Source organism: Lissotriton helveticus, chromosome 3_1 (genome assembly GCF_964261635.1).
Source record: "Lissotriton helveticus chromosome 3_1, aLisHel1.1, whole genome shotgun sequence".
NCBI lineage: Eukaryota > Metazoa > Chordata > Amphibia > Caudata > Salamandridae > Lissotriton > Lissotriton helveticus.
In genome coordinates this window covers 1384044623-1384070678 of record NC_136061.1, presented here as the reverse complement: position 1 = coordinate 1384070678, position 26056 = coordinate 1384044623, and the positions used below count along the sequence as shown (strand labels likewise).

At 45.0% G+C, this 26056-nt stretch overlaps 1 protein-coding gene across 4 annotated transcripts in view; it reads left to right on the top strand.

The window, feature by feature from the left end:
* Positions 1-26056, top strand: part of HSPBAP1 (HSPB1 associated protein 1) — a 1313039-nt gene that overhangs the window by 226164 nt on the left and 1060819 nt on the right. For 2 of the 4 annotated variants that reach the window (XM_078682023.1, XM_078682024.1), the window contains exon 3: positions 1985-2059. The exons of the other annotated variants lie outside the window; for them this stretch is intronic. In XM_078682023.1, the coding sequence (XP_078538149.1) occupies positions 2011-2059 (49 nt within the window). In that variant the 5' untranslated portion in view covers positions 1985-2010. The remainder of the gene's footprint in view (positions 1-1984; positions 2060-26056) is intronic. 4 annotated transcript variants of the gene reach the window in all.

Below are 26056 nucleotides of genomic sequence, written 5' to 3'. Positions count from 1 at the left end.
GCACGTACACGACAGCCATTTCAGGCACCAAGGCCTCTCTGCCCACTCCCGATAGCCAGCGTCTCTCTCTCCCCCTCACTCCCCAGCCTCGCAAGCATCCCCGACAGCCCCCGGTCTCTCATGCATAGGCCATAAAACCCTCTCCCTCTGGGCGACCCCGCTCTAAAAGTGACACCCCTGCCTGACCGACACCCCCTGCATTCCTCCCAGGAACACCCTTCCCCTCTTCTGATGACCCCCCCCCCCCCCCGGCTACACCTGGCCTCTCGACCCGGTCCCAAGTCATAAAACAAAGCCTCATGGATGTACTCCCCCTGGCCCCGCATAGCAAAACGTGATACACCAACCGAAGTGCCCGATCTTATCGCTTGCCCAACCTTAGATCTAACCCCCCCCCCCTCTTGCCCTCGTGTCCTGTTGGAATGTCCGGCTGCAAGATTACAATCACATGTTACATTTGGGAGGGGAAACGACATCCGAGCGACTGGTGTGGGAATAGGCCTGAAGCTGGGATTCCAAACATGCCTTTTCGTACTTCAAAGTTTCTTTATTGCAATAAGGAATGTTTGTGCATCATAAACCTGTGTATAAAAGACGGAGCCTCAGAGAAACTTGTTAGAGCACCTCTTGAAGACATTGTGCGTATGTCCGAAATGACAGGCTCTCCTCATGAGAAATAAAACTCTGTTCTTGCACTCCCGCCCCCAGCGCCCGTCTCTTTATTTGGTAACTGGTCTAAATGGGAACTAAGAGGCGTCGTGTGCCAGCAGCCTGGGCATCGGTTGTAAATTGGGCTGTTTTTCCTCACATAAGCTCACACGGCGAGGACATGACACAGGCGCCTCTGGGTTTTAATAGATCAAGAAAAGAAGACTGAACGCTTTATGGGGCCTAAGTATTTCGGAATGCCCATATTCAACGCTTAATGTCCTAGCACCAGGACGATTTTACTCTTAGCCAGACTTTGATATTAAATGGATGCATGAAGCTAGCAAATCTCTCTGATATACCACATTCGGATTTGGATAACAATTGATACCCAACAATTTCCAAAAAGCAAACCCTAAGGGTGATTTTATTGACCCCTACACGATGAAAGATATTATATGTAGTCTTGACAAAGGTGGAGAATATTGTGGAAAACCACCGAAACGCGTCGACGCACCATTTAGTATAATTCACAACTCGGACATCTTTGTTGATATACTATATTATAGAATACATAATCTAGGTGTCAAAAATAGAGTACGAATATACACCCAGTATTGTACGAATCCAATGTCTTACTTTTTTTCTGTCTTTTTGTTTCAATTTTGCTGGTCAATATTGAATATTAAGTGTATCTTTTATTGTCATTATCTTGTTTTAATCAGTGTTGAGTGGTCTCTTAACTGTCCACTATTTTAAATGTTTGTATTACCAATAAACTGCAAGAATTCTTTTTATACACGTGAATCTTGTTATTGTTTTTTACTTTCTAGCTTTAGTATTATTTAGTCCAGTTCAAGGGAATCTCTCCTTTATCTATTCTTTTTAACAAAGCTGAAGACCAGTGAGATGGTCAAGTTTTCTTCATCCAACAAGGACCAACTTGGGTGAATCAGTAGGTGACTGATCAAGAAACAATATTGTACAGGCACCCAAAAAGTAAGGCCAAGCAAAAGGTACGAGTAGGTAGGCTGTTGCTGAAGATAAGTGTTTGCATATTGACCTCCTATTTATGAGGCATAACAGACAGCACAGTCTCAGCAACTCTTACTACTTCTCCATGCAGCAGATCAAAAAACTGCTGACCATTCACGCTTGTTTATGCCATTTAGGCATGTTAGTGCGAAATAGCATGAAGAACGTATGAATGTATTTGTCCGTTCTACAAATCGTTCTAGAAGTAATATCTGTCAATGCATGATGTATCTTAATAATATCTCTATCTGATGTTCAGTAATCCACTGCTGCCTTCACAACCACATCTATTGCGTTTCAGGGTCATAGTCTAGCAAAATCTGCAGCATGCAGGCTGATGCCACCCTCAACGTGAACCATCCTTCTATGGACACAGGTAAGGGATTGCATGATTATGGCTATGTTTCCTGTAATGCCATTGAGCAAAACGCAACAAACGTGCCCAAGTGATTATTGTGAAACAGATACATTCCATTGAAGGACTGTACTGAAGTAGTCTTGGCATTAGATTTTTTCATGAGGTACAATAATCAGTCAGGATGTACATGTCGATTTAAAGTGGCAGCCGTGTATTCAACGGTATAAGTAAACAGTGGAACTGCAAACGTAAAATCATTGGATCCTTTTTCTCAAGGGGTCATAATTGTACGCTTAGATGTGAAGTTTGATTTCTTAAGCTTCGGAAACCTAAAACTACACCAGAGACTCGTGACAAAAGCCATTAATCTAGATAGCTATTAGTAGAAAAACGTGTGAGCAAGCTGAGCATGGCTTAATTTAAAAACGAAAAATAAAAGGCTTTAGGTAAGGGCCCAACGTTTTGTGAGCATCCCGTCGCAGCACTGCCGGGGTTATGGAACAGTAAGGCTGCCTAGTCTTGATTCGGCCTCATTCTGCTTTCTTCCTTCATCCTACACCTCATGCTTCTGTATCTTCTTTCTTCCTTTTTCTTTGATGGTGTAGGTCTAAATCTGATGACGAAAAATAAGTCCCAGTACCCTACAATGAATGCCATTGCCCACCATCTGCAACACTAGCATAATTTGAGCATTTGAACTGAGGAGGGCTGCTGGGCACTTGTTGGTAGAAAGAATAGAGGATGATGTGATTGGTAGCAGGCCAAACTCTGTTGAGGAATTAAGTACAGAGAGACCAGGCAAACCCGTGACCAGTCCCACACAGTACAAGAAGTTGTCAAGCACTCAAATCAGGCTAACCTTTCAAGACAGGTATACTTCAAAGAGACTTCTGAGATAGAAAAACTTCTGCATGAGAGTAGAAAATTTAAATGACTGTGGTGATAGAGGCCCAGTGGGGGCATCTACATGCTGTTATCAACTGTTCACAATATTTTTCCTTGTATAGACCAACACCACTTCTTCATTCACTGTAGTGTAATAATTGGGAGGAATGAGACTTTTAAAAGTAGTCACAAGGCAGTCTTGGTCCTATTACTGAAATGTTTGATTGCCTTTGATAACATTGACAACTACATTTTTGTGGGTGTATCTGGTGGCAAAGAAATGAATTAGTTCACCTTCTCAGGTGGTCTCAACAATTAAAACTTTAGTACCCCGTGCTAGACCTGCCATATATTCTGTCAGTGCTTTGAACTATGGCCTCTCTCTTTTAGCATCCACCTGGTTAGCTTATCCTGCTGTAGTTGGTCATCTGGAATTGTCACCTTTATTGCCAGATGAGTGCAGACAACACTCAGCTGGTCATGAAGTTAGAGAGAGATTCGAGCTATTCAATCCTGCAAGACGTCCATGCCTGGATGATGAAAAACAGCCTATTTTTAAACGGAATTCCCACTTAATTTGCTCCTGTTCTACCAATCTGATGTTCTGGGGAAATACCAGAGTTGTTATGAGTCTGTCCAAAACTTTGGTGTCATTTTGACAAAAAAGGTCCTGTTTAAGAGCCAAATCTGCAACGTTGCAAGACCTACAGCTTTAAACTTCACATCAATAAAACATGCCCCTTTTTTGTCACACAAGCTGATAGGCCCCTATAATTACCATCATCCAGATAATCACAGATTTGCCCCAGCCTTTACTTTGGACTCACAAAGCTACAGACTGACTAAAAACAATCACTAACAAAAATCAGCCTGCCAGTCTGGTATTCAGTATGAAACCTGGGATTTAACAAACGTCACATTTTGCAAACTCCCAAGTGGTTGCATTGCTTCTGGTGCAACCAACATCTAATTCAGGACGTATGGCAAAGAATTTTTGAATGAGACTTATTCTATCTCTCTGTACACATAAAAAAGTACCATCCGTCCAAGACCCTTCGATCCAGTGAGTCCAATCTCTTTGTCATCCCATCATGTAGAAAACGTTAATTTGATGAAGAATGCTGTGCTAGACCAAATGTTATAAAGCCACCTGTATCACTTATGCTAAAGACCATTCCAAGATCAGGAAGAATGTCAAGAACCTCCTCTTTAAACAATCCTTGCCCCACCCAAAAAAATATTCTTTTTTCTCCACTTCATCTTTCTTATTCCTGCTGTCTATGCCTTCTCCTTGTTTCTTTTAATAAGAAGATATTTTCCCCAACTCTCGCAATTGGATCCAGCCAACGACTCTTTCAAAATAAGGGGAAATTTGGACTGTTTCCCCGAAATTTGGGATAGATCTCTTTTCCCTGTGGTTTGCCCTAATTTCCCTGATATTGATTTCAATGCTCTTTGCAGTTTTGCTATCTCAGGTTGTGAATCAAAGCAGGATGGCTATGACAGTGATACCTTATGTCTGTCTGTATTTATCACTCCTTATCTCTTCCTTGGCTTTTATGACAGCAGGGGCACGCCCCCCCCAAAAATAAGCACATCAGTATAAGATCAATTCTTGCTCACAGTATAACCTTTGCCAGCTCTTATATTATGCCAATGACAAATTCAGATGACAGATTGTTTGATGCTTGAAAATTATTTTGATGAGGGACTAAAGTAGTTCGTATTATTTCCTGCTGATTGCCTTGCTTATTTCTGATCTAAATTGCTAGACGAATGAGATATGCTAGATTGGCATAAATGTTTCCCGCTCGTCAATGTATGATTTCTCTTTTCTCACTTCAAATAACCATATTTTAGTTTTTGTCCAAATGAATGAGTTTTTACTCCGATTATCATTCCTAGAATTTTGCAGTGTTAGCTTTTACATGCTGCGTACACGAAAACAGCTGCTCAATTGCAGTCTAAAAATACTCTCAACGCTGCTCTTTTTTGCATATTAAAAAAACACGAATTTCTGTATCCAGGAAACACTTGTTTAGAGTAGAAAACTATCTATTCAATTTTCACGTTTTTTAGTCCTCTCACATGATTGATTACAGGTAAAAATCTCAATTTAGATGCTTTACTTTATTGAATGTCTAGGTGCTTGGCTGCACAATTTATGTATTATTTACACGAATGATTGACTGATATGTTTTTAAGAAATTTGGGAAAATACTCGTAGATTGGTACTGTACACCCCTGTATTCCATCCCACAAAGCAAGTCTCAATCTAATGCACTTTATAAAATATAATTACTAATATACCCCACTAGGAAAGACATATGAGGATAGGTGGAGGGGATTCTGCCTGTTATTGAAACAGTACCAATGTACAAAGATGTATTCAGAAAAAGTGGTAGCAAATTGCACACAAACTTTTTCTGAACCCCATCTGTTTTACGAACTGACCTACGTATAAGAAGGAAAGTGAATACAATACCGAATTGCAGGGGTTCGCAGAAAGATCTGCGTAATTGATATTAATTTTGCAGGTTCCAGGGATGGTGGTTTGCAAGGGACATTAGAAAATCATCCCAATGACTGCTTTACAAAACGGAACACTTATTTTTTTTTTTTAAACGCCTTTTGTTCCTTAAAGAAACCAAGGCTGCCATAAAGAAAATGTGTTTTGGAATGCTTCAGAGGAAGCAGGCAGTAATTCTCATAGGGTAGGGGGTCATTAGGGGACCGCATCAGGGGTCATAAACCATTGCTACATGCCTATCTGATTCGGAAATGGGAGGGATGCTCCTTTGACGCCCTCTGTTTGCGGCTCGGAAAGAATCGCAAAAATGCTTACAACTTGTAGTGGGGTTTTTTACATAAAGAAAAGCACTTTTGCTAGTGCAAAAAGGACTGTGTACATCAGGTGCATAGTCCTGTGTTTCCATAGTTGATACCTTATCTCTGAATCCTCTTATGGGCTACAAAGCAATAGTGTAAGAACTTTGGAAAAGATGCACTCAGCATGGTAAGGTGCACAGCACCAACTGCTTCATTAAGCACTTTGAATTTTTTCTTTTTCATACTTTTTGGATACTTTTGACACTTTGTGAAATTAACAAAAAACGTTCCTGAGAAATGTGAAGCCTGAAGCCGGAGGCTAAAAAGCACCCCACACTTGCATCACTGGCCCATGTCTACTGCGTTGCCTTCTTTCCTTTTTCGGTCTCGCCTAGCGTTGCAGCGCATGCACTGCTCGCTGGCGAGAGATATTGTGAGAGAGGGATTTCAGAAGGGGGTGTGAAGCCCTGCCCCTCATTTCCATTGGCTGGCTTCACCGTTTATGCTAAACGGTGGGCTGTCATTGGAAATTAGCTATTTGCATTGCCTCCCTGTCGCCTTGTAGTCCGGCCCATCCCGCCAGATTGCCTGCTTCACAGCTGTTGTGAAGCAATTTCTTATCTCAAGGAGGCGTGTTATATAAACAAGCCGTGAGATCCATTCCTTATGGGCCGTCTCGAAAGGAGACAGGGCGCCGCATGTTTATTTTTGCATCGCGCTTTCACTGAAAGTGAAAGCCCAATGCAAAAATAAACAGCGGCTGCCTTCCCGCAATGGCGAGCGCTTGTTTTTATCTGTGCGGGGCTGTGAGTGCGTTTGCATACCTCTTCGCTTGCATCTTTGTCTCCTTCTTTATGATTCACAATCTGCAATTTAAATGCAAAGTAATCCCTCTCCCCCAAGTATGCCACAGGGCTTTGTCAGGGCCCGCACCTCTACTTAGGGAATAACTGCGTGCACACCATAGGAGGGCGCCCTCCCCAGGTGTCCTCAAGCTTCCCCCATGTCAGCTATAAGTTATTCTTTCTCGAGTTAATAAAAAAACAGCAAGAATTAGGTGATGTCAGGGAGATAGCTAAAAACATCCCGTTATTAAATGATAGCGGAGTATCGATCCTACGAGCTGGTAATCGATCAGGGGAAGGGCTCGGAGACAGAGACGCTATAAACATCTATTAATAGCCAGAATGGCAGCAAATAAGCAATCTCCAGCTGGGCCAGGCACACAATCCATTTTCTTTCATCATCGTTTTTTTGCGCCTTTTGCTTAGTTTTTTCCTTCAGCCTGGCTTGGAGTCTTGTGGCAAGCATCGGAGACCGCAGATGGTGAGTCAATGCACTCAAAATATTGCCAGAGGCCTGGATCAAGTGACAGGTGCTGTAGAAATATTACAAACTGCCAACTCTGGTGCCAGCACCCTAATGGCTTCTGCAGACAGTGAGGACACCTCTAGCAGGAGTAGTAACAATCCAACTCCAACATCGCAAGTCACGCAGCGCAGAAGTGGCAGACATGGTGCTGCTGCTACTACACCTGTAATGGAGAGCATGGAATCCGAACACCGCCCTGCACCTAGCCGCCACCGCAGAAAGTGAACTTTTACAGTGCAGTAGTTTTCACTATGTTGATTACATATATGTCTTTTATTTTACTTTATGGAACAGTACCATGACTGTGCTGTAACATGTCATGGGTTATCATACAAATAAGGTATGTGTAGTGTGATTAAACACAGCACCTGCAAAGCGCAGATATGTTGTGAGACTACTTTTCTTACCTAAAAGTAATTTTGTGTTATCTCTGACCGTCTCTGCCCTCCAGCCGCTGCTCCTACTCCTACTCCTGCTGTTGCCCTGCCAGGGGGAGGTATGCATTCATCATCAGATGTGTCTGAGTCACTCACTTCAAAGTCTGTGCCTTTTCTCATTGCCATGTTATGTAGCATTGAGCAGCTTGTTACAATCTTACAACATGTTTCAGGACTGTACTGCAATGCCCCTCCACTTTTGTGTATGCACCGGAAACAGCTTTTTAAAATGCCAAATGTGCATTCAATGACGCTGCGCGTTGACTGGTGTGCCCTGTTGTATCGTCTCTCACTTGCATTTGATGGGTTTAAATATCGCGTTAATATGAAGTCGCGCACTGCGTAGGGACTGTCACCTGCATGGAAGAAAAGTAAGAGTAAGTGTACGTTCCACTGACAATTTACTAATGGATGGAAGGATGGAGGTGTGAGATGTATTTACCAAGCAGGTATCCCTCTCCAAAGTGTCCACCACTCAGACGTCCATGAATCCCACAATGTCGGAAAATGAAGGAGTCATGTGTGCTGCCTGGGTATTTGGCAACAATATCATTGATTATGTATTTGGCATTGCACACAATCTGAATGTTCAGGGAATGGTAGCTTTTCCTATTCCTGAAGACATATTCTGTAGCTGCCGGTGTTGTGATGGCAATATGAGTGCCATCAATGCAGCCAATCACATGGGGAAAACGTGCAATTTGGTAAAAATCCAGTTTTGTGTCTTGCAATGCCTGTTGGGTGTTTGGAAAGTAGATGTGATGTTGTAGCCTGTTCAGCATTGCATCCAATAAGGCATGAAAAAAGCGCGAAAGAGCACTCTGGGACACCCCACCAACCTCTGCTGTGACGCTTTGAAAAGACCCTGAAGCCAGAAGGTGCAGTGAGCACAATACCTGCACATGGGTAGAAATTGATTGTGTCCTGCCTGTTGGGTGCTCCAAAAAAGGTTTCAGTTCATTTATGAGGTCCAAGATGGTGTGTGGGTGAAGTCTGTATTCATCATAGATGTCCTATTCAGTCTGCTGGAACAGCGTGATGTGCAGTCTAAATATTCGCTCCTGTCTCTGTCTCCTCTGTGCAAGGGCATGGATACGCAGCCTCCTGGCTATCAGGTATAGTCCTGCCATTTTGGAACTTTCCATTACCTTGTGGGTAACTTTTTATACTTTCATCCTGGTTACCACCTGCATGCACTTGGTGTTATTTGCGATTTCACAAATTCGCAATTTGGGAATTTTTCATACATCTCATTGCGATTTCTTAATTTGCGATTTCTGGTTTGCGAATTTCACAAACATAAAAACTCGCAAAAGTAGAAATTGCAAATATATTTGCAGAAAAGACATTCTCCCAACGTAAGGAATCGCAATTTTTGCGATTCCTTATGTTGCGATGCAAATTCTTACATACATACCATTTCTCTATTTTTTAGTCGCAAAAGCTGCTTTTTTGCGATTCGCAGCATTTGCGACTCAAAAATTGGTTGATACATCTGCCCCTATAACTGCTAAATCATCATCGTATGATCAAAGGTGTAATCTCAAATAATGAAAGCATAGTTTTATTAAACATCAAATTTGCTTAGCACTTAAGCACTATCCAATTACATGAATATTGATTCTTCCCTCTCTATGCAAATGTCATCTGGATATGTCAGTGCAAACTAGTTACATGAACAGCAAACTGTTATGAATGAATAATGTACATTGAGCTATCAGAAGAGCCTTGAGAAACGATACAGTTTTGTTACCAAGCTAGGAAAATGTAATTGAGCACAGCAAGAACAACATCAAAGAAAATAAACACAACTCTACTTGACTGTGCTGTAGAAATAACGAACGGTAAAATGTGCAGAATAAATATCCATTTTGGAAAAAGATGCTGTGCTGTCCCAAATCGATGCCTAGTTAACATAAGCTATGAAAACACACTTCAACCCGTCATAGGAAATTTGTTTTAAAGGCAATAGCACTATATCAGTGTGTACATGTATACTTCAGAATAAAACCACAGTCTGCACATTGTTAATCTCAAAAACATAAATGCACAAAAATAATCTTTAACAACTTTCCTCCCTCTGATTATTCTATACCCAAAACTAATCTAATTAGTCTGGAAATTATAACATGGTCTACATCACTTTCTACTTCTTCTGAGTTGATTCTCCCATCAATTTCAGCTGATTATAAACACATTCTCTGGCATCCTCCATATCAATTTCTTGTCACTTTCTTTTCAATTAGCCTTTTTCCTTCTTGCTCCCACAATTTAGAAACAGCAACTCAAAACATTTGAGCAAGAGAAATAGTATAATTGCACAAATCAACACAATCATTACAGGGGTTAGTAATAACCTAAAGATGCCACCTTCCAAACTATCGAACCATTCACCAGCCTTGCTAAAGATCTTACTTCCAGCTCCTTTTCAAAAATGAATTGGCAACTGCTTATTGGACTGTAGATCTATGTATCTGGCACCTCTATTTCTTCAGATACATATGCAAGATGTGTCCACCCAGGTGATGCATACATTCTGCTAGGAATTCTTTCTTGCTAGTCTTTTAGAGACTGGCAAACCATTCTCATTGTTCTGGAACTCAATTTCAATTACTTCAGGCTCTTCTTTGACTGAATATAACCTTTCATTCTGCCACTGCTTTATTTTGCCTTTGGTGTTTCGATTTTTGCATCTTCACTTGTGACTACTGCTGTATGTTCTTCACTCATTGAAGAACATGTGCTTCAATCGGCATCACCAACTCTACTCACTGTAAACTGCTTTCTTCCTCTGGAGAGTCTAGAGACTCAAATTTTCAAACTGAGTCTTTCACTGGTCGGATCAGAGAATATTTCTTCCTGCCGCTGCTCATGACTTTGCAACCGTCCTTCATTCTGACCTTCACTAGGATCGTCACCTTCACTTTCATCAGTAGCTTCAGAAATTGCAACAACTTCAGAAATGGGTGAAGTTTCAAAATTTCTTAACCCTCCTCTGGATCCACACAGCAAATTTGAGCTTAATTAACTCTGTGAATCAGTGGTTGTGGTCACCACTTCTTTACCCACCTCCTTTACTCGCCTCGTATGAGCGACGTGGATCCACTGCCGAACTCCGGCATACTTCAAGCAAAGGGCCTTTCCAGCGTTCTTCCAAACAGCTCTTGTGAACCTGTTTCTTCATGAGAACAAAATCAGCTGGGTTCAAGGGATGACACAACATATCTTTTGTCAATGCTGTTGCCAATTTAACGTGATGTGAAACCGATTTCACTGTATCAGCCAGACCTTTGCAGTAATCTAGTAAAATGTCATCAGTCATTGAAACAAGAGTAGTTGAAGGAATGTAGGCCAATGGCATTGCTCTGACCATTAACACTTTTGGGGCAAAATACTTGGGTACTTCTAATGCTCATCAGGACAAGAGGAAACGCGTCTGGCCATTTCAAACTTATAGATGCACACACTTTGGCCAGCTTGTTTTTGATGGTCCCATTCAGAATTCCATTTTTTAAATTGGGAACCACAATCCATCATAATAGTAGTCTGCAGGCCAAAACGAAGTATCAACTCCCTCAACAAAATCTTGGCAAGTGTCATGCTGTCTGATTTCCGGGTGGGATAGGCCTTGATCCATTTAGAGAATAAGCTGTAAATCATGAGAAGGTGCTTAAGGCATTGTAAACTATCTTCTTTATGAAATCTGCTTAAAGTCTCGCAAATGGGCCCTCTGATTTGCTAACATGGTCCATAAGGCCTATAGTTTTCTTTCCCTGATCATTTCTCTTTACAAATAAGACAACTCTGATATAAATCTTCTGCAGTACTTCTGAATTTAGAATTGACCCAATACTTATTAGAAGTTCTAGTCATGGCTTTTCTCCCCACATGTTACAGATTCTGCAAATATCTAGCCATGTAGTTCAACATTGAATCTGGTAGGATATATTTCTACTGGAGTAATCCACACATCACTGTGATTCATTTTGTTCCATACCTTAAATCATATTTTATTCACTTGATCTCACAGTTTTATTCTGAAGTGCAAAATATCTCGCTACTTGGTTTGCATATTTATTTCCAAGTATCACCATATCTTTTGCACCATGGGAAGTATACTGGACTACTACAACTTATTTTGGCATTGTTATTGTTCCAATAAATCAAGGGCCAGATGTATGACCGTTTTTTGTGGTCGCAAATGGGAAATTGGCCCGTTTGTGACAGCAAAAAAGGGTCCTATCATGTACAAACGCTATTTTGCGAGTCGGTGACTCGCAAAACAGCGTTTGCGACTCTCGGGCATCCCTTCCTAATAGTGAGTCACAATGGAATGTACCATTGTTTTTCGGCCGCAAAACATTTACAGTTTATTACCTATTTCAAGTGGGTGGTAAGCCACTCGCAAACGGGAAGGGGTCCCCAGGGAACCCCTTCCCCATTATAATGGATGCGAAAATATATATATATATATATATTTTTATAAATCTTTTTATTTGCAAAAATCAAAGCAAACACAAGTGTCACTTCCAAGGCATGCAGATAATACATAAATACATCGAAAAATCACCGGGACTACAGCTTCATTCAGGTCACACTCAAAATTCAGGATAAATGGTATTTACCATGTTCACAGATTGGTCAGCTCTTCGTCACGGGCAATACATGGAGGTTCACAGATATTTCCCCTAAAGTTATTCCAGTTACACCATATCGCCACCCACTTCCGCGGGCACCCCCGAGCCACATACACTGTCTTCTCCTGGATCATGCTCCAGTCCATGTCCTTTTTCCAGGAGCTAAGAGTAGGTGGTGCCTCCTCCCCCCACAGTCTCGCAATATTCCGTTTTACTATCGCTAGACCTAATGTGACCCATAGTTTCTCCTTTGATGAAAGTTCCAAGGGCTCCCATATATTGAGGAGACACCTTTTCGCCTCAGGTCGCAGCTCCACTCTCCACACCTCATACATACAATGCAACACCCGGGACCAGTAGGCCTGTATCTCTCGACACTCCCATAATATGTGCAGGAAGGTGCCTATCTCCCCACATCCCCTGCGGCAGAGCCCATCCTCACTACGACCCATAAGAACCATCCTTGTGCCAGACAAGTAAACTCGGTGCAGGATTTTCAGTTGTATGAGGCGTAATTTGGCAGATATTGCTATCTCTCTGGGGAATGCCAGTGATTCTCTCCACTCCTCGTCATCAATTACGAGTCCATCTGCCTTCCATTTTCCCCTTAGGGCCATCAGCGGGTCTGGGGTGTGGTTTATGAGTTTCTTGTACGTTAGCGAGATGGCCTTCTCCTGAAGGTGGCCATCCAGCAGCCTGTCCTCAAGAGGTGAGGACTCTGGTGGTTGTGTCCCAGGGGGGATTTTAGTTTGGAGTGCATGTCTGACTTGCAAGTAGCGGAAGTGTTCCGTCTGGGCCAAGTCATAAGTCTGTTGTAGTGTGTCAAATGGTACTACCCCAGTCGGGCCCCATAGGTCTTTAACTTGTGAAATACCAATCAGGTCACAGTTTCGAAATCCTGTGGTTCGTCTAAGAGAGCCGAGTCGTTCCGAGGCCCAAAGTGGGGTTGCTAGGGTAAGTTTCCCTGCCCACCCCAATTTCTTCTGCACGATGTGCCATAGCTGGACCGAGTGTTTGGTAGGGCCCGTGAGACGATGCCTTCCCGGTCGTGAGTAAAGGGCAACTTCATAGTTGCCCCCCGGCAGGAGCCACCTATCCATCTCATATCCCAGGTCATTCCCTGCACAGTATGTGCCCTGGTTTATGGCCGAGAGGTGTGCCGCCCAATAATATTTCCTAATATCGGGGAGTGCTATTCCCCCGTCAAACCAGCCCAGCGTCAGTTTTTGCAGCGATATACGGGTCAGGCCATTCCAGAGCAGGTCCCGTTGAGTTGTCTCGATAGCGGCAAAGTACCTCTGGGGCACCAGGTCTGGATAATTTTGGAGGGCATATATGAACCTTGGCAGCACCATCATTTTAAACAGCGCTGCCCGTCCCAACCGTGACATAGGGAGGGTTTTTCACGTGGCAGAGTCTCTCTGGAGCCGCTGTAGGGGCGGCAAGAGGTTCCTTTCGTATCTGAGGGTCCGGTCTTTAGTGATAAAAACCCCCAGGTATGTGAAGCCCTCTTCAGCTATTTGGATCGGGCAGTCTGTCGGAAGCGGGGGGGGGGTCACCATGTAGGACATACAGGAGGGATTTACCCCAGTTAATACTGTAGCCGGAATATTCACCGAATTTATTGAAGATATCAAACGTCCTCACAATGGACTCACCAGGTTTCGTAAGGTAAAGGAGGATGTCATCCGCGTAGAGCGAAATCCTGTCCTCCCAACCTGCTGCCCATCGTATCCCTGCCAGGGAAGAGGCTTGCCGAATCCAGGCCGCAAACGGCTCCAGGGAGAGGGCAAAAAGCAAGGGCGAGAGGGGGCACCCCTGTTGTGTCCTCATTTCCAGCTTAAAGACGTCCGAGACCTTATTATTGACTACTACCTGCGCTAGCGGTTCCCCTTAGAAAAGACGCACCCAGCTCACGAATTCCGGGCCAAATCCCAGCATTCGCAGAACAGCCCACATATACTGCCATTCCAAGGTGTCGAATTCCATTGCCGCGTCTAATGACACTACAACCGCGTCCTCGTGCAGCCGATGGCAGTTACCCAGCACTCCGTGAAGCCGGCGTAGATTAAGCGCCGTATTGCGGTGGGGCATAAAACCCGATTGGTCTGGGTGTACCAGTGCATGCAGGACGGGTTTAAGTCTGTTGGCCAGTACTTTGGCTAGGATCTTCGGCTCAGCATTGAGCAATGAGACCGGCCTGTAAGAGGCACAAGAGTCTTTGGGTTTTCCTTCCTTGGGTATAGCCACAATCGTGGATGTACGCTGGTCTACCGGTAATACTCCCCGTGCCCTGCTTTCTACAAACATCCGCTGAAGGTATGCTCCAGGCTGCCAGGTTTGAGCTTGTAAAGCTCCACTGGTATGCCGTTTGGCCCGAGGGTTTTCCCCGAGCGGAGATCATGAATGGCTTGAATCAATTCCTCGGCCCCTATTGGTGCCTCAAGAGTCTCCTGTTGCTCAGCCGTTAAGACGGGGAGAGTGATATTGCTCAGAAAAGCCATTGACTCCTCCTCCGACTTCTTAGTATAGACCCTGCGATAGTGAGCTGCAAACTCCTTCACTATCTCACGCGGCTCTGTTATAACAGCCATGGATTCTGTTTTGAGTTCGGCTACCACCTTCAGCGCTTGTTGTTTCTTATCTAGCCAAGCTATGAGTTTGCCCGCTTTGTCCCCTTGGTCATATAGTCTGCCCTCCCTGTCTCGCGTCAGGATCTTGGCCGCGTCCGTGGCTAGGGCCTTATACTCCACCGTTTTAAGTTGGAGGCGGTGTATCGCATGTTGGTCTGTGCTATGCTGTGCTGCATCTTCAAGCACCAGGAGCTCTGTTTCTACTGCTACAATCTGGGCTTCTCGTTCCTTGCTGTTACCTGCGATGACCGACAGGGCCTCACCCCTCAGTACCGCTTTGAAGGCTTACCACAATACTGATGACGAATCCACCGAGCCTTAGTTTATCCCAAAATAGTTATCAATTACTTGGGACAGTCTCTTTTTCGTGTCCTCTCCTTTAATATACCAAGCATTGATCGGTGCCACACAACCCCCCTTGTGGCCACCTACAGTCACGTTCGCCCATAGTGGAGAGTGGTCTGAGATACCTTGCGCCAAATGGGTGATCTCACGGAGCGTTACATCCTGGTACATTGGTGCTAACTAGTAGTCTATTCGTGAGAAAGTGTGATGTGGGCCAGAGAAAAAGGTATATTGTTCTTGAGTTGGGTGTTTGAGGCACCAAAGGTCCACTAGACCAAATGCATCCATGAGGTTGGGGAGCCATCTTTGTCCTATACCAATATCCCTGGCCGGGTGTCTGTCCAAATCCCCTGATACCACCGCGTTAAAATCCCCCCCCACCAGGAGTTGTCCCTCAGGGAGTGATAGTAGCAGTCTCCCCAGGTCTTGATATGACTGTGTTTGGAGGCCTGGCGGAATGTAGACTGTCACCAGATTAATCCGGCAGCCCTCCCATTTTCCTGAGATCGCGACAAAGCGGCCTAGGGGATCCACCTCAGTATGATCAATAGTGATTGGAAAGTTGCGTCGTAACAGGATACCCACTCCCCTTGACCCGGATGTAAAGCCCGCATGTGCCTCTAAGGTGTACCCCCATCTATTAAGAGCATAGCATGTGTTACCCATCAAGTGTGTCTCCTGCAGGAGAACAACGTCGGGGATGTGCCGCTTCAGAAACTATAATACTATACTCCATTTCAGTTTGTCCCCCAGACCGTTGACATTCCAGCTGACCAGCTTCAAACTTTTTTTTATTTTTTTATTTTTTTAAAACTCTTTTTCTTGGCAGTTTCAAGGTATAACATACGAAGAAACAAACATACAGACCATCATGTTACCGCATCCCACATCCAGGAACCATGAGCATTTCCATACATAGTACAGTCATTATACCACCTAATATCAAGATATACCTTACCAATGATTACAGAGACGGAGATCAGATAGATTCAAACAATCGGGCGTGATCTTGACGGCAGCTCCTCTTCATAGGTGACAAGGGTATCATGACAATATGCCATATCACGAATCCATTGGCCGGTTGTGGGCGTATTTTTACTATCCAAACAGAAGGAGATTCGCCTTTTAGCAAGTAATAATGCTATCAAGCAAAACTTACGTTTAGTAGCTCGGACATTGCTTAACAAACCTAGGAGACAAATACGTATTGTGCAATCAACAGACACTCCTACCATATCACTCAGCATTTGTGTGACCTTCTCCCAATATTGTAGTATAGGTACGCAGTACCACGCTAGATGTATAAAATCTGCCGTCTCACAGCCACACCGTTTGCAGTGAGCATCCGGTCGTAAGCCATATTTATGCAACCTTGCCGGCGTATAATATATTTGATGCAAATATTTATAATGCAAGATTCTCAGGTTACTGTTAGGCGTCAACATCTCAGTGATTGGGCAGGCGGACTCCTACTCCTCCTCCAAAAGTGGCTGGGCTAGTACTTCATTCCTTCGCGCCCACGCCCTATGTGTGGTATCTGCTATTTCTTCCTGCACTATAGTATACAATCGTGATATTAACTTCTTATCATTAGGTGACGTGATAACTAATTGTAAGGCATTCAGTTGTGGTGGTTCTGCCGGGTATGTAGAGTAGTGTTGTTTGATTGCCCCCTGCAGTCTGTGATAGGTAAAGCGGAATAGCAATGTTTGATTACTGACATACTCAAATTCCTGCAGTTGTTTAAACATTCCTTCGTTATAGAGATCCCCCATCGCGGCAATCCCCACCTGGTGTAGTACCCCCATTCCCACCTCCTCCTAGGTCAGCTTCAAACTTTCATCCCACGTCATGGTAGTTCAGATATGTGTGTGTCCCGCTGTCCCTGTAGTCCTCACGTTCAAGTCTCAGTCTCTCCAGCATACCTCAGTGTGACCTCCCCAAACTACCTGCCCCCACCCCCCGTCCCATACTGTACCCCCAACTCCCTTCACCTCCAAAAAGGTTTGGACGCCCCCCCACCCTGCTTCCCTGCTCCGTAGGTTTCGAACTACCCACATCCCCAATTAGCAGAGCGCCTTTTGTCCAATCTCAACCCGGGAGTGAGGAAACCTCCCCCTCCCGCTAAAACTTTGAAAGGGGAAGAGTGCGCCGGCCCCAGCTCCAGCCGCCGCCCACGTCTGCCCCCTCCAATGCACAACATTGCTGTACCCAAGAATACACTCCTAAAGAATTAGTTCACACTCGTAACAGTTCGTGTCCCACCACTGGTACTGCTGCATAGTGACCCCCCGAAGGGGGCCAACACCATCTCTCAGTTTGGTGAGGCTGTGGGTTTTCTGTCTACGTAGCCCCATACTACCAGGTACTTGTAGTGCTATCTGTGCTGAGAGTTCTCCCCCCATAGCCACCTGCTAATTAGGAGCAGCCCACTGTCTCGGCATTGCAGTACTTTACGCATTATAGTTTGTCAGGGCCAAGTCCGCATCTTCTTCCACTAGCGACCTTCCGTGTCTCTGAGGGACCCCCATTTGGGGCTGGCCGACCGCGACCGCCAGGAGCGCTGGCTCTGGACATCGACTTCCGACCTCCCAGCTGTGGATCCCGGTGAGGCGGCCTGGTTGTCTCTCCAGGTTTCGCCCTCTGCCAGCGCCTGCGACGACTCCCTCTCAAGCCAGTCCTGCACCTCTGACGGCGTTGTGAAAAACAGGGACTTGCCCCCCGTGATGACTTTTAGTTTGGCCGGGAAGAACATCATATATTTAAGTCCCCTGTCCCAGAGTGCTGCCTTCACGCCCGCAAAGGAGCGCCTTTCCCGCTGGACTTGAAGCGTGAAATCCGGGATGAAGCGGATCGTGGCGTTTTCATATTGCAAGTCTCCCATCTGTCTAGCCGCCTGAAGGATAGCATCCCTATCCCTAAAGTTCAGGATTTTTGCAATTATTGTCCTGGGCGGCGCTCCCGGCTTGGGTTTCGGGACCGGTGCACGGTGAGCGTGTTCCACCGTGAAGATGTTAGAGAGTCGTTTAGGCTTCAGGTGGGTGAGGATGAGGTCCTCCAGAAAAAGTTCCACGCAGGGCCCCTCCTTTCCTTCTGGCACTCCCACCACGCGGATGTTACTTCTGCGGGCCCTACCTTCCTGGTCCTCGAGCTTAAGGGCCATTTGCTGGTGCTGGTGTACCAGGTCGCTCACCCGCTTTTCCAACGTTTTCGCAGAGTTCTGAAGCTCCCGTATTGCAGACTCGTATGCTTTGGCCTTGTCTGTGGTCTTGCCAAGATCCGTTCTGAGAAGGTTCACCTCTATTGAGATTTTGTCCATTTTTGTCTCTAGGTTAGTGCCCAATGTTTGTATCGCTGCCATAATGGAAGTCAAAGATGGCTCATTCTGCCCTGCTTGGTCTTCGGTTGCACTCCCCGCTTGGCCCTGCCCCAGAGGGATTGCATATTTGTCCAACTTGTTGGTCTGTGTGGTTGCGTTACCTTTAGGTCTCATGGTGGCAATCCGTTCAGCCCGAGAATTGTGTTGTGGACCTCACACCGTCCCGTACCAGATATGCTTGACTAAGGCGGTCAGGCCCTTCCTCAGAGACAGCAACTCCTTTCTAGCCAGCAGGGATAGGTCTTGGTGTTTGCCCCCTTCTCTATTGGGTCCAGAATGGGAGGCGCTACTTTGTCTCCGCTGTGTAGTGGATCTCCCCTGCGGCCTCCTTTAGGGATCTCCTGTCCCTGACGTTGCTCCGGGCACCTCTAACTGCCCGCTGGCGCCTTTGACCACCTCTGAGGGGCTCTGGCGTAGCCCTGGGTACTCCTGTCCTCCACACCCGGGTCGTCAATCTAGCGTTCAGTTCCGATGTGCGCTGTCTTCCTGCTATGCGTTACAGCGGCACTCCTAGGTTCAGACTCCGAACTGCCCACACGGCCCCGTGATCTTCAACACCCCGCCCCGCCTGGCCTGCATCGTAGTCCGCCACCTGTACTTACTCCTCCATCTCCAGGGGGGCCTTCCCCAGTATAGTAGTCCCAGCCTCAGCCCCTGGGGGTCAATAATGGCCGCCCCCCCTCTCGGCGCCTAGCCCCACAGTCGTCAGGGCCCACCGGTCTTGTCCGGCCTTTCAATGCCCCAATCCAGTGGTACGAGTGCAGTTCGGTGCAGGCCACGCCTCTCACCAGAGTGCTGCTGTGCTTCCGGGGGCAGGGAACACTCCCCCACGATATCCCGAGGCGTCCCATGGGGGCCCTACGCCGCTGTGTCTTCCTCCGCCTCTAGTGGCCCTCAGGCATTGCTCCGGACCATCGGCCTTGCCCAGCCAGGCAAGGCCCCAGCCAGGCGATTATAGATCTGTTTGGCGCAGCCGCGCCTCCTCCCGGGATGGTGCTGCGCCCCCGAGGACCAGGATGGCCCCTGCGCTGTGGCTCAGGATGTCTCAAGGGGCCACTCGCCTCCGCGCTCCTCTTTACTGCCGCTCGTCTTCCGGCGCCGCTTAGGGCCGCCGGTCGTGTTCGTGCGCTCTAGGCCCCAATCCAGTGCTGCTTGGTTACCTCGATGCAGGCCGCGCCCTCCAGCCGAGTGGTGCTCCTTCACCGGGGGCCAGGATCATTCCCCCGCTGCGTGACAGGATGGCTCATGGGACCTGCACTCCTCCGCGCTCCCCTTCGCAACCTTTTGCCCACAGGCGCCGCTCCGGAGTAATCCTCGGCGCGTACCTCCCGACCGCGGGCGTGCCGCAAGCCGGGGCCTCGCGTAATCTCGCGATGCGGGCGCTTGGCTCCGACCCGATTTCAGAGTGCCCGGGCTTTGCGACTCGGGAACGTTTCTCTGGGCCGCCGGCAAATTTCACCCCCGGAATCAGATGTGCCGAATGCGATCCGCCGTGGCAGGTGGGGGATCGCACTAGAGTGTGTCTCGGGGCGGATGCAGATCGGATATTTAAGGGGACAAACTTAGCTCCGGCGGAGCTCCCCTCTTAGGCGGCCATCTTCACTGGCGCCTGGCCACGCCCCCGAAAATATTTTTTAAGAGCAGGTAGTGGTCCCAGGGACTACTGCCTGCCCTTAAAAATAAAACAGAAATGTTGAATTTTTTTTTTTAAATGCATCATGTTTTCCTATAAGGAAAACAGGCTGCATTTTTTTTTTTTAAATTGCTTTATTTAAATAAGCAGTTTCAGACATGGTGGTCTGCTGACCCCAGCAGGCCACCATCTCTGGGAGTGCTAGCCATTCCTAATGGGGGTTGTAAATTGCACCTGTCTTTTGAATATTAATGAGACATGCAAATTGTGACCCCCATTAGGAATCGCAAACAGTGTCTGAGACACTGTCCGATATTCCAATTTGCGAGTCGCAAAATGACGCAGAGTGCAGTGATAAGTGAAATGGGAAGAAACCATGCAACACACACAAAAAGACATATGACTCCTTTTCACCATTATTACAGTTTGGGGAGCGGAGTCTATAAACATCTATTGTCAACTGCGTTTTGACCTCTGGCAATATGAGGTCATCAGGATGGGATGTGAGCACCCAGTAGCTATAAATACAATTTACAATTAGGGCTCTGAATAGAGCATAATGGGGCCTGTCTAAGACTGAAGCATTTTTTAAAGGGGAAGGATTTGCCTGGGGCAAATGTAGAGCGGGAATCAATCCCGCTCTACATTCGCCCCAGGCAAGTCCTCCCCGGTATCCCTTATCTTTCCTTGGGTACAGCTTAATGTGTCTTGAATTAATGTAGACGTATTGTTCATTTGTATTGCTTAATATCCTAGTGAACCATTGTTTTTCTTGATATACTGTATCACCCCAGGTTCTCCAAAGTTTTGGGTTTACCCTTGTTTATGATACTGAACTTACATTGGGCACATATGAATCTCCAAGAATTTCAGAAGTTGAATACCCGGTATAGGCAGTCTTTAGCGCTCCACGGTGCTTTCGCGAAGAAGAACCTTCCACAAACAAAACCAGATCAGCCATTTTTAGAGGAATTTCTTTGTCCGGTCTTGGTTCGGTAAATAAGTCTGTGACATTTATGTAATCTTGCTCTGGTTCTTCATTATCATTATCACTCCTATCTTTTATCTCATTGCTGTCTAAAGCAGGAAATAGCAGTGCAAGATTCAGAAAATTACATCTACTAACAAATGTTCTTAGCTGCCAATATGACTTGTTCATATTTGGCAAGATGTATAGCAGGACTGGTTTAGCCCTGGTGGTGCCCCATACGACAATCTTTTTTGGTGCCCCCTCCCCATATAACCTCCTACTCGGATTCCCTCACTACCACACAGACAAAAGTGCCCCTCATCTCTAGATTGCCCCTCTCTCAAATACCTTTCATTTTTTTATAGCGCTGGTAAAGACTGGCTTTACTAATCCATTCAGCTATCCACATAACTTACAGATCTGTGCTTTCCAGCAGCCATATTAACCCTCTGCACTACTTTATTGTGAGTTAAAACTGCCACTAGACAAAACTCTTATCTCTCTCTCTATCATGACATTTTTATTGTGACCTGAAAGCTGAATGCACAAACAACTCTACAGGAGGAGCTTTTTAATTTGTAAAATACTGCTAAACACAGCGCCCCCCTGAGGTCAGTACCCCTTCTCAAGGTCAACACCCAGTGCAGCTGCTCTGCCCCAAAGCTGGCACAGACGACTCTCTTTTTCTGAGTAGAGGACAGCAAAATCTCAACTGAATGTTGAACAAGCACAATTAATGTATGTCCCAACACAATTCCTTCACTTTGCTTAGTTGCAACACAAATAGCTGCAACAGCTTTCAGGCGACCAGGAAGAGCTACATCTACTGGATACAATACTGCGGACAAGTATGCTATTGGCCTCATGATCCCACCATGTTTTTAAGTCAAAATGGATAATTGCACACCTGCCTCTCTCATGGAAGAAGAGATCGAATTCTTCATTATAGTCGGCATTCAAAGGGCGAGCGCATTGCCTAATTTTTCACTCAAATTTGGGAAGGGCACTAGACATTCATCATCAAATGGGACTGTATCTCTGATACTGCTGTGGTTAACCTTATTATTACAATCAATGAAAAGTTTGGAATCATCTGATGACAATAGCCAACAATTCCGATGAACATCTTCACCACCCTCAGAATGAATGGAGGACCCATCGAATTGCAGAAATACATTATTTTGAGACTTTCCTTACCCCCTTCTCAATGTGTTGACCAAGGTAAATCACTTTTTCTTTTACAGTGCTGCATCTTTTGTAAAGGAAACCTTGTAGCCTTTGTCAGCCAAATGATTCAATAGTTCAATAGTATCAAGTTTCCAATCTTCTTTTATCTTAGATGCCACCCATTAGGCCATCTACATATTACACCAGGACTGAGTTAGAGGGCAACTGCAAACTTTCTAAATCTTTATTCAAAATCTAACAATGGATGGACTTTCAGTATGGTCCTGTGGAATTCGACGCCAAATTAGAACTTTATTTTCAAACAGAAATGCCAAGCTTTTTTCTTCATTCTTCTGGCTGAGTATACTCAATTTCATTTTGCATAAGTCATTGATTGAATACCATTTTGCACCTTTTGGAATTTGGAGCAAAATTACTGCAGAATTCAGTAGCACATGTAATCCCTATTTTACTTTTTTTAAAGATCCTGCACGAGTCTCCATTTATCACTCGTTTTTAATGGCCATCATGGGAAAATTGCAAAGACTATCAAACACTTCCCGCAGAATACGTTGTTTAATTATTTGTTCAATCTCTGGCTTCATTCCTTCTTCTGCCTATTTTGAAAGTCTGTGTTACCTATTTATAGGGAAAACTGCATTTGGTTTTATGTTACTCTTGACAGGCTTTGCACTTTTTAGCAATCCTGTCTCTTTTCCTGTGAAATCCCACACCTCTTTTTGACCATATGTCTAAAATCCAGAGCTAGGTCCTTTTTATTAGAATTGGGAACAACTGGGGGGGGGCGTGGCTTGCGCGCCGCTGCAGCATGGCGTGTTGCGCTTGAGCTCCGAGGCGAGAGTGTCCCGTCGGATTAATTTCTCCGCTTCCTGACTGCCCCTGTGTGCGGAAACGGCATCCTTCTGCAGCGGAATATGCAGGGACCTGTTTGACGGCGTTTTTGGAGATTTCTGCCATCAGCTGAATGCCTTCTCTGCCGAGCGCCTGTGACGCTTGATTCTCTCACGGGCGGCCGCCATTTTCCCGCTTCTGACGCAGCTGGCATTTTTCTCTTCAGAAGTGCCGCCTTGGTTACATTATTGCCGGTTGTGGTGGCTGTCCAGGACATTTATTCTACGATGCCTAAAGTTGGTAACATTTCTTTCTTTTTCCTGCTATTTTTTTGCTGTTAGGCTGGATATTAAGTTGCCTATGCGCTGTTTTTCTCAGTGCAGCTATTCCTTACTGGTGTAGATCTTTTTCTTACGAAGTCATTGCTGTGCCCTCCTGCTCTATTTGTGGCTCTGTCATTACTTTGGTATCTGCCTGCCCTGCATATAAGTCCGCCGCTATTATTTAATTAGCGCCCATTGCGCTCAGTGTGCTGTATTTCTCTATTTGGGTACAAACTACGCAGTTTTTGTTCTTCTCCTCAAGTGGCTGTGTATTTTTTCTTGAAGGCTGCTCCTCCATGGCTGCAAATATGGGACGTTCCTCGAGCAACAAAGATTCAAAGGATGCTGGCACTTCGCTTAAGAGACTTAAACCATTGTCCCCTACGCCTGAGTCTGTTCAGTCAGACACTAACTCCACTCTGGACACAATATTAACGCGCCTTAATGAAGTACATGATATTGCGCAGTCAACGAAAACTAATACGGATTTACTGCAAGTGGAGGTGTCTGCTATTAGAACTGACTTCAAAGCCCTCTCTCTTCGTGTATCTGCTACGGAATCACGAATCAGCTGTGCAGAGGATGGTATGCAGAAACAATCCAGATCCCTCAGCCACTTAGAGCGCTCCATGGCGGCATTGCGAAGAGATCTCACTGAGCAGGAGGACCGTAATCGTAGATCTAACCTACGCATTTTTGGTCTGCCGGAAGATGCAGAGAAATCGTCTTCGTCTATGATTGAGTTCTTATCTCATTGGCTTCCGGACACCTTACAAATCTCATTCCAGAGAGAATTTGAGATAGAAAGAGCACATCGTGTTCCAACGTTTCGGTCTAAATCAGCAACCCAGCCAAGAGCAATAATTTTCAAGCCGCTGCGGCATCAACATACTGAACAGATTCTTTCTCATATGCGGAAAGCTAAACAGGTCGTCTGGGAAGGTCATCGAATCTCAATTTCTCAGGACTTTGCCAGAGATACGGTTATAAGAAGAAAGGGCTTCCTTAATCTTCGGAAACGTCTTTCTGAGATGAACATTCCCTTTTCGTTTTCTGGTCCGTCGAAGTTCCGCATTACTTACAAAGGACGTTCCAGAATTTTCGATGAGCCGGCCGACTTAGCTACATTCCTGGACAACCAATTGGAGATAGAGATGGAGATTCAAAGAGCGACATCGCAAGATCCTGGTGCCTCGGGCACTTGAAATGTCTCCTTGTTTTTTCTTGATGGTGGTTTTCTGTATGCCTGGGTTTTTCTCCTCTCTCCTGTTGAGCTTCTATTTCGGTCTTGACCTCCGACTCTGTTGCTGTTCTCCTTGTGTCCGCAATGTCTTCTTTGGGTATCCCTCTTCCTTGGATTTAGGCTTTTTAGATTGCCTTCTGTTTCTCTTTCCATTATTGTTCTTATTTATTTTTCTATAGGTTTCCCGATCTTCTATTTTACTCCTCTCTTTCCCATTTCTCCTTTCTATATTCTTTTTTCTTTCAGAGTCATGTTGTTTACTCTATTTCTACATGTCATTTTCTCTTCTCTTGATCGTGTTTACAGCCCTTGTTGTCTATATTTCATCTCAATGTTCATTTCAGGTCCGTTTTTCCTTTCTTGACTCTTATCTATTCCTAATAGTTACCTTTTTCTGATATGTGTCATTTTCTATCTTCTTCTGTGTTTCTATTCTCCTATTTTCTTCCTTTCTTCTCTTATATCCATATATGTTCCTGCATTCTCAATTCCAGTTACATACTGTTAACTTTATACAGTTATAGATTGTTCATTAACTACATATTTATTTCTAGGCTATACATAATTATCTGCATGCATTCATCTATTGTTTATGCTTTACCACATTGTTTTGTTTCCTTATCAGATTGTCTGGTATTATTCCTTAGTATAAATATAACTCTTGCTATTGGAGTAATAACTCACTGTGACTGTCCAAATTTCCTAGTTACATTACGATAGTTTACAATATTAAGCTGATATTCGTTGCTACTTTTGATTGTTCCCAGCTCTTATTTTGATGCCATCAGCTTGGTATATTATTGGGGCTATTGATATTAATTACTTTTCCTCCTTGTACGGGTCCCTTGCTCGCCTTTCCACGTTCTCCCTACTATGAAGTTGGTCTTTTTTAGGCCTCCCCTCCTGCTTCTTCTCTCCCTTTTCTCTTTTCTTCTTTTCTTTCTTTTTTTCTATTTCGGATTCCCCACATGGATTCTCCCTCTTTGTTCCTTATGTTTTCTGGTTGGTTCCTTGTCTCTGTGAGGTTGGCTGTTTCTCTGTCGTCCATGGCGTCTTTTTTCTATCTTTATGTACTTCCATGCCGGGTTTAAATGTATTATCCCTTAATGTTAAGGGTTTGAATCATCCGGTGAAGAGGTCGAAAATCTTAGATTATTGTAAATCTCTATCTTCTGACCTGGTCCTTTTTCAGGAGACCAAGGTCACTGCCAGAGAGGCGTTGTTTTTGAAGAAGGAGTGGGTTTCGGATGTTTGCTGTTCTGATGCCTCGGGAAAACGAAATGGGGTCGTTACATTAATTTCAAAGAATTC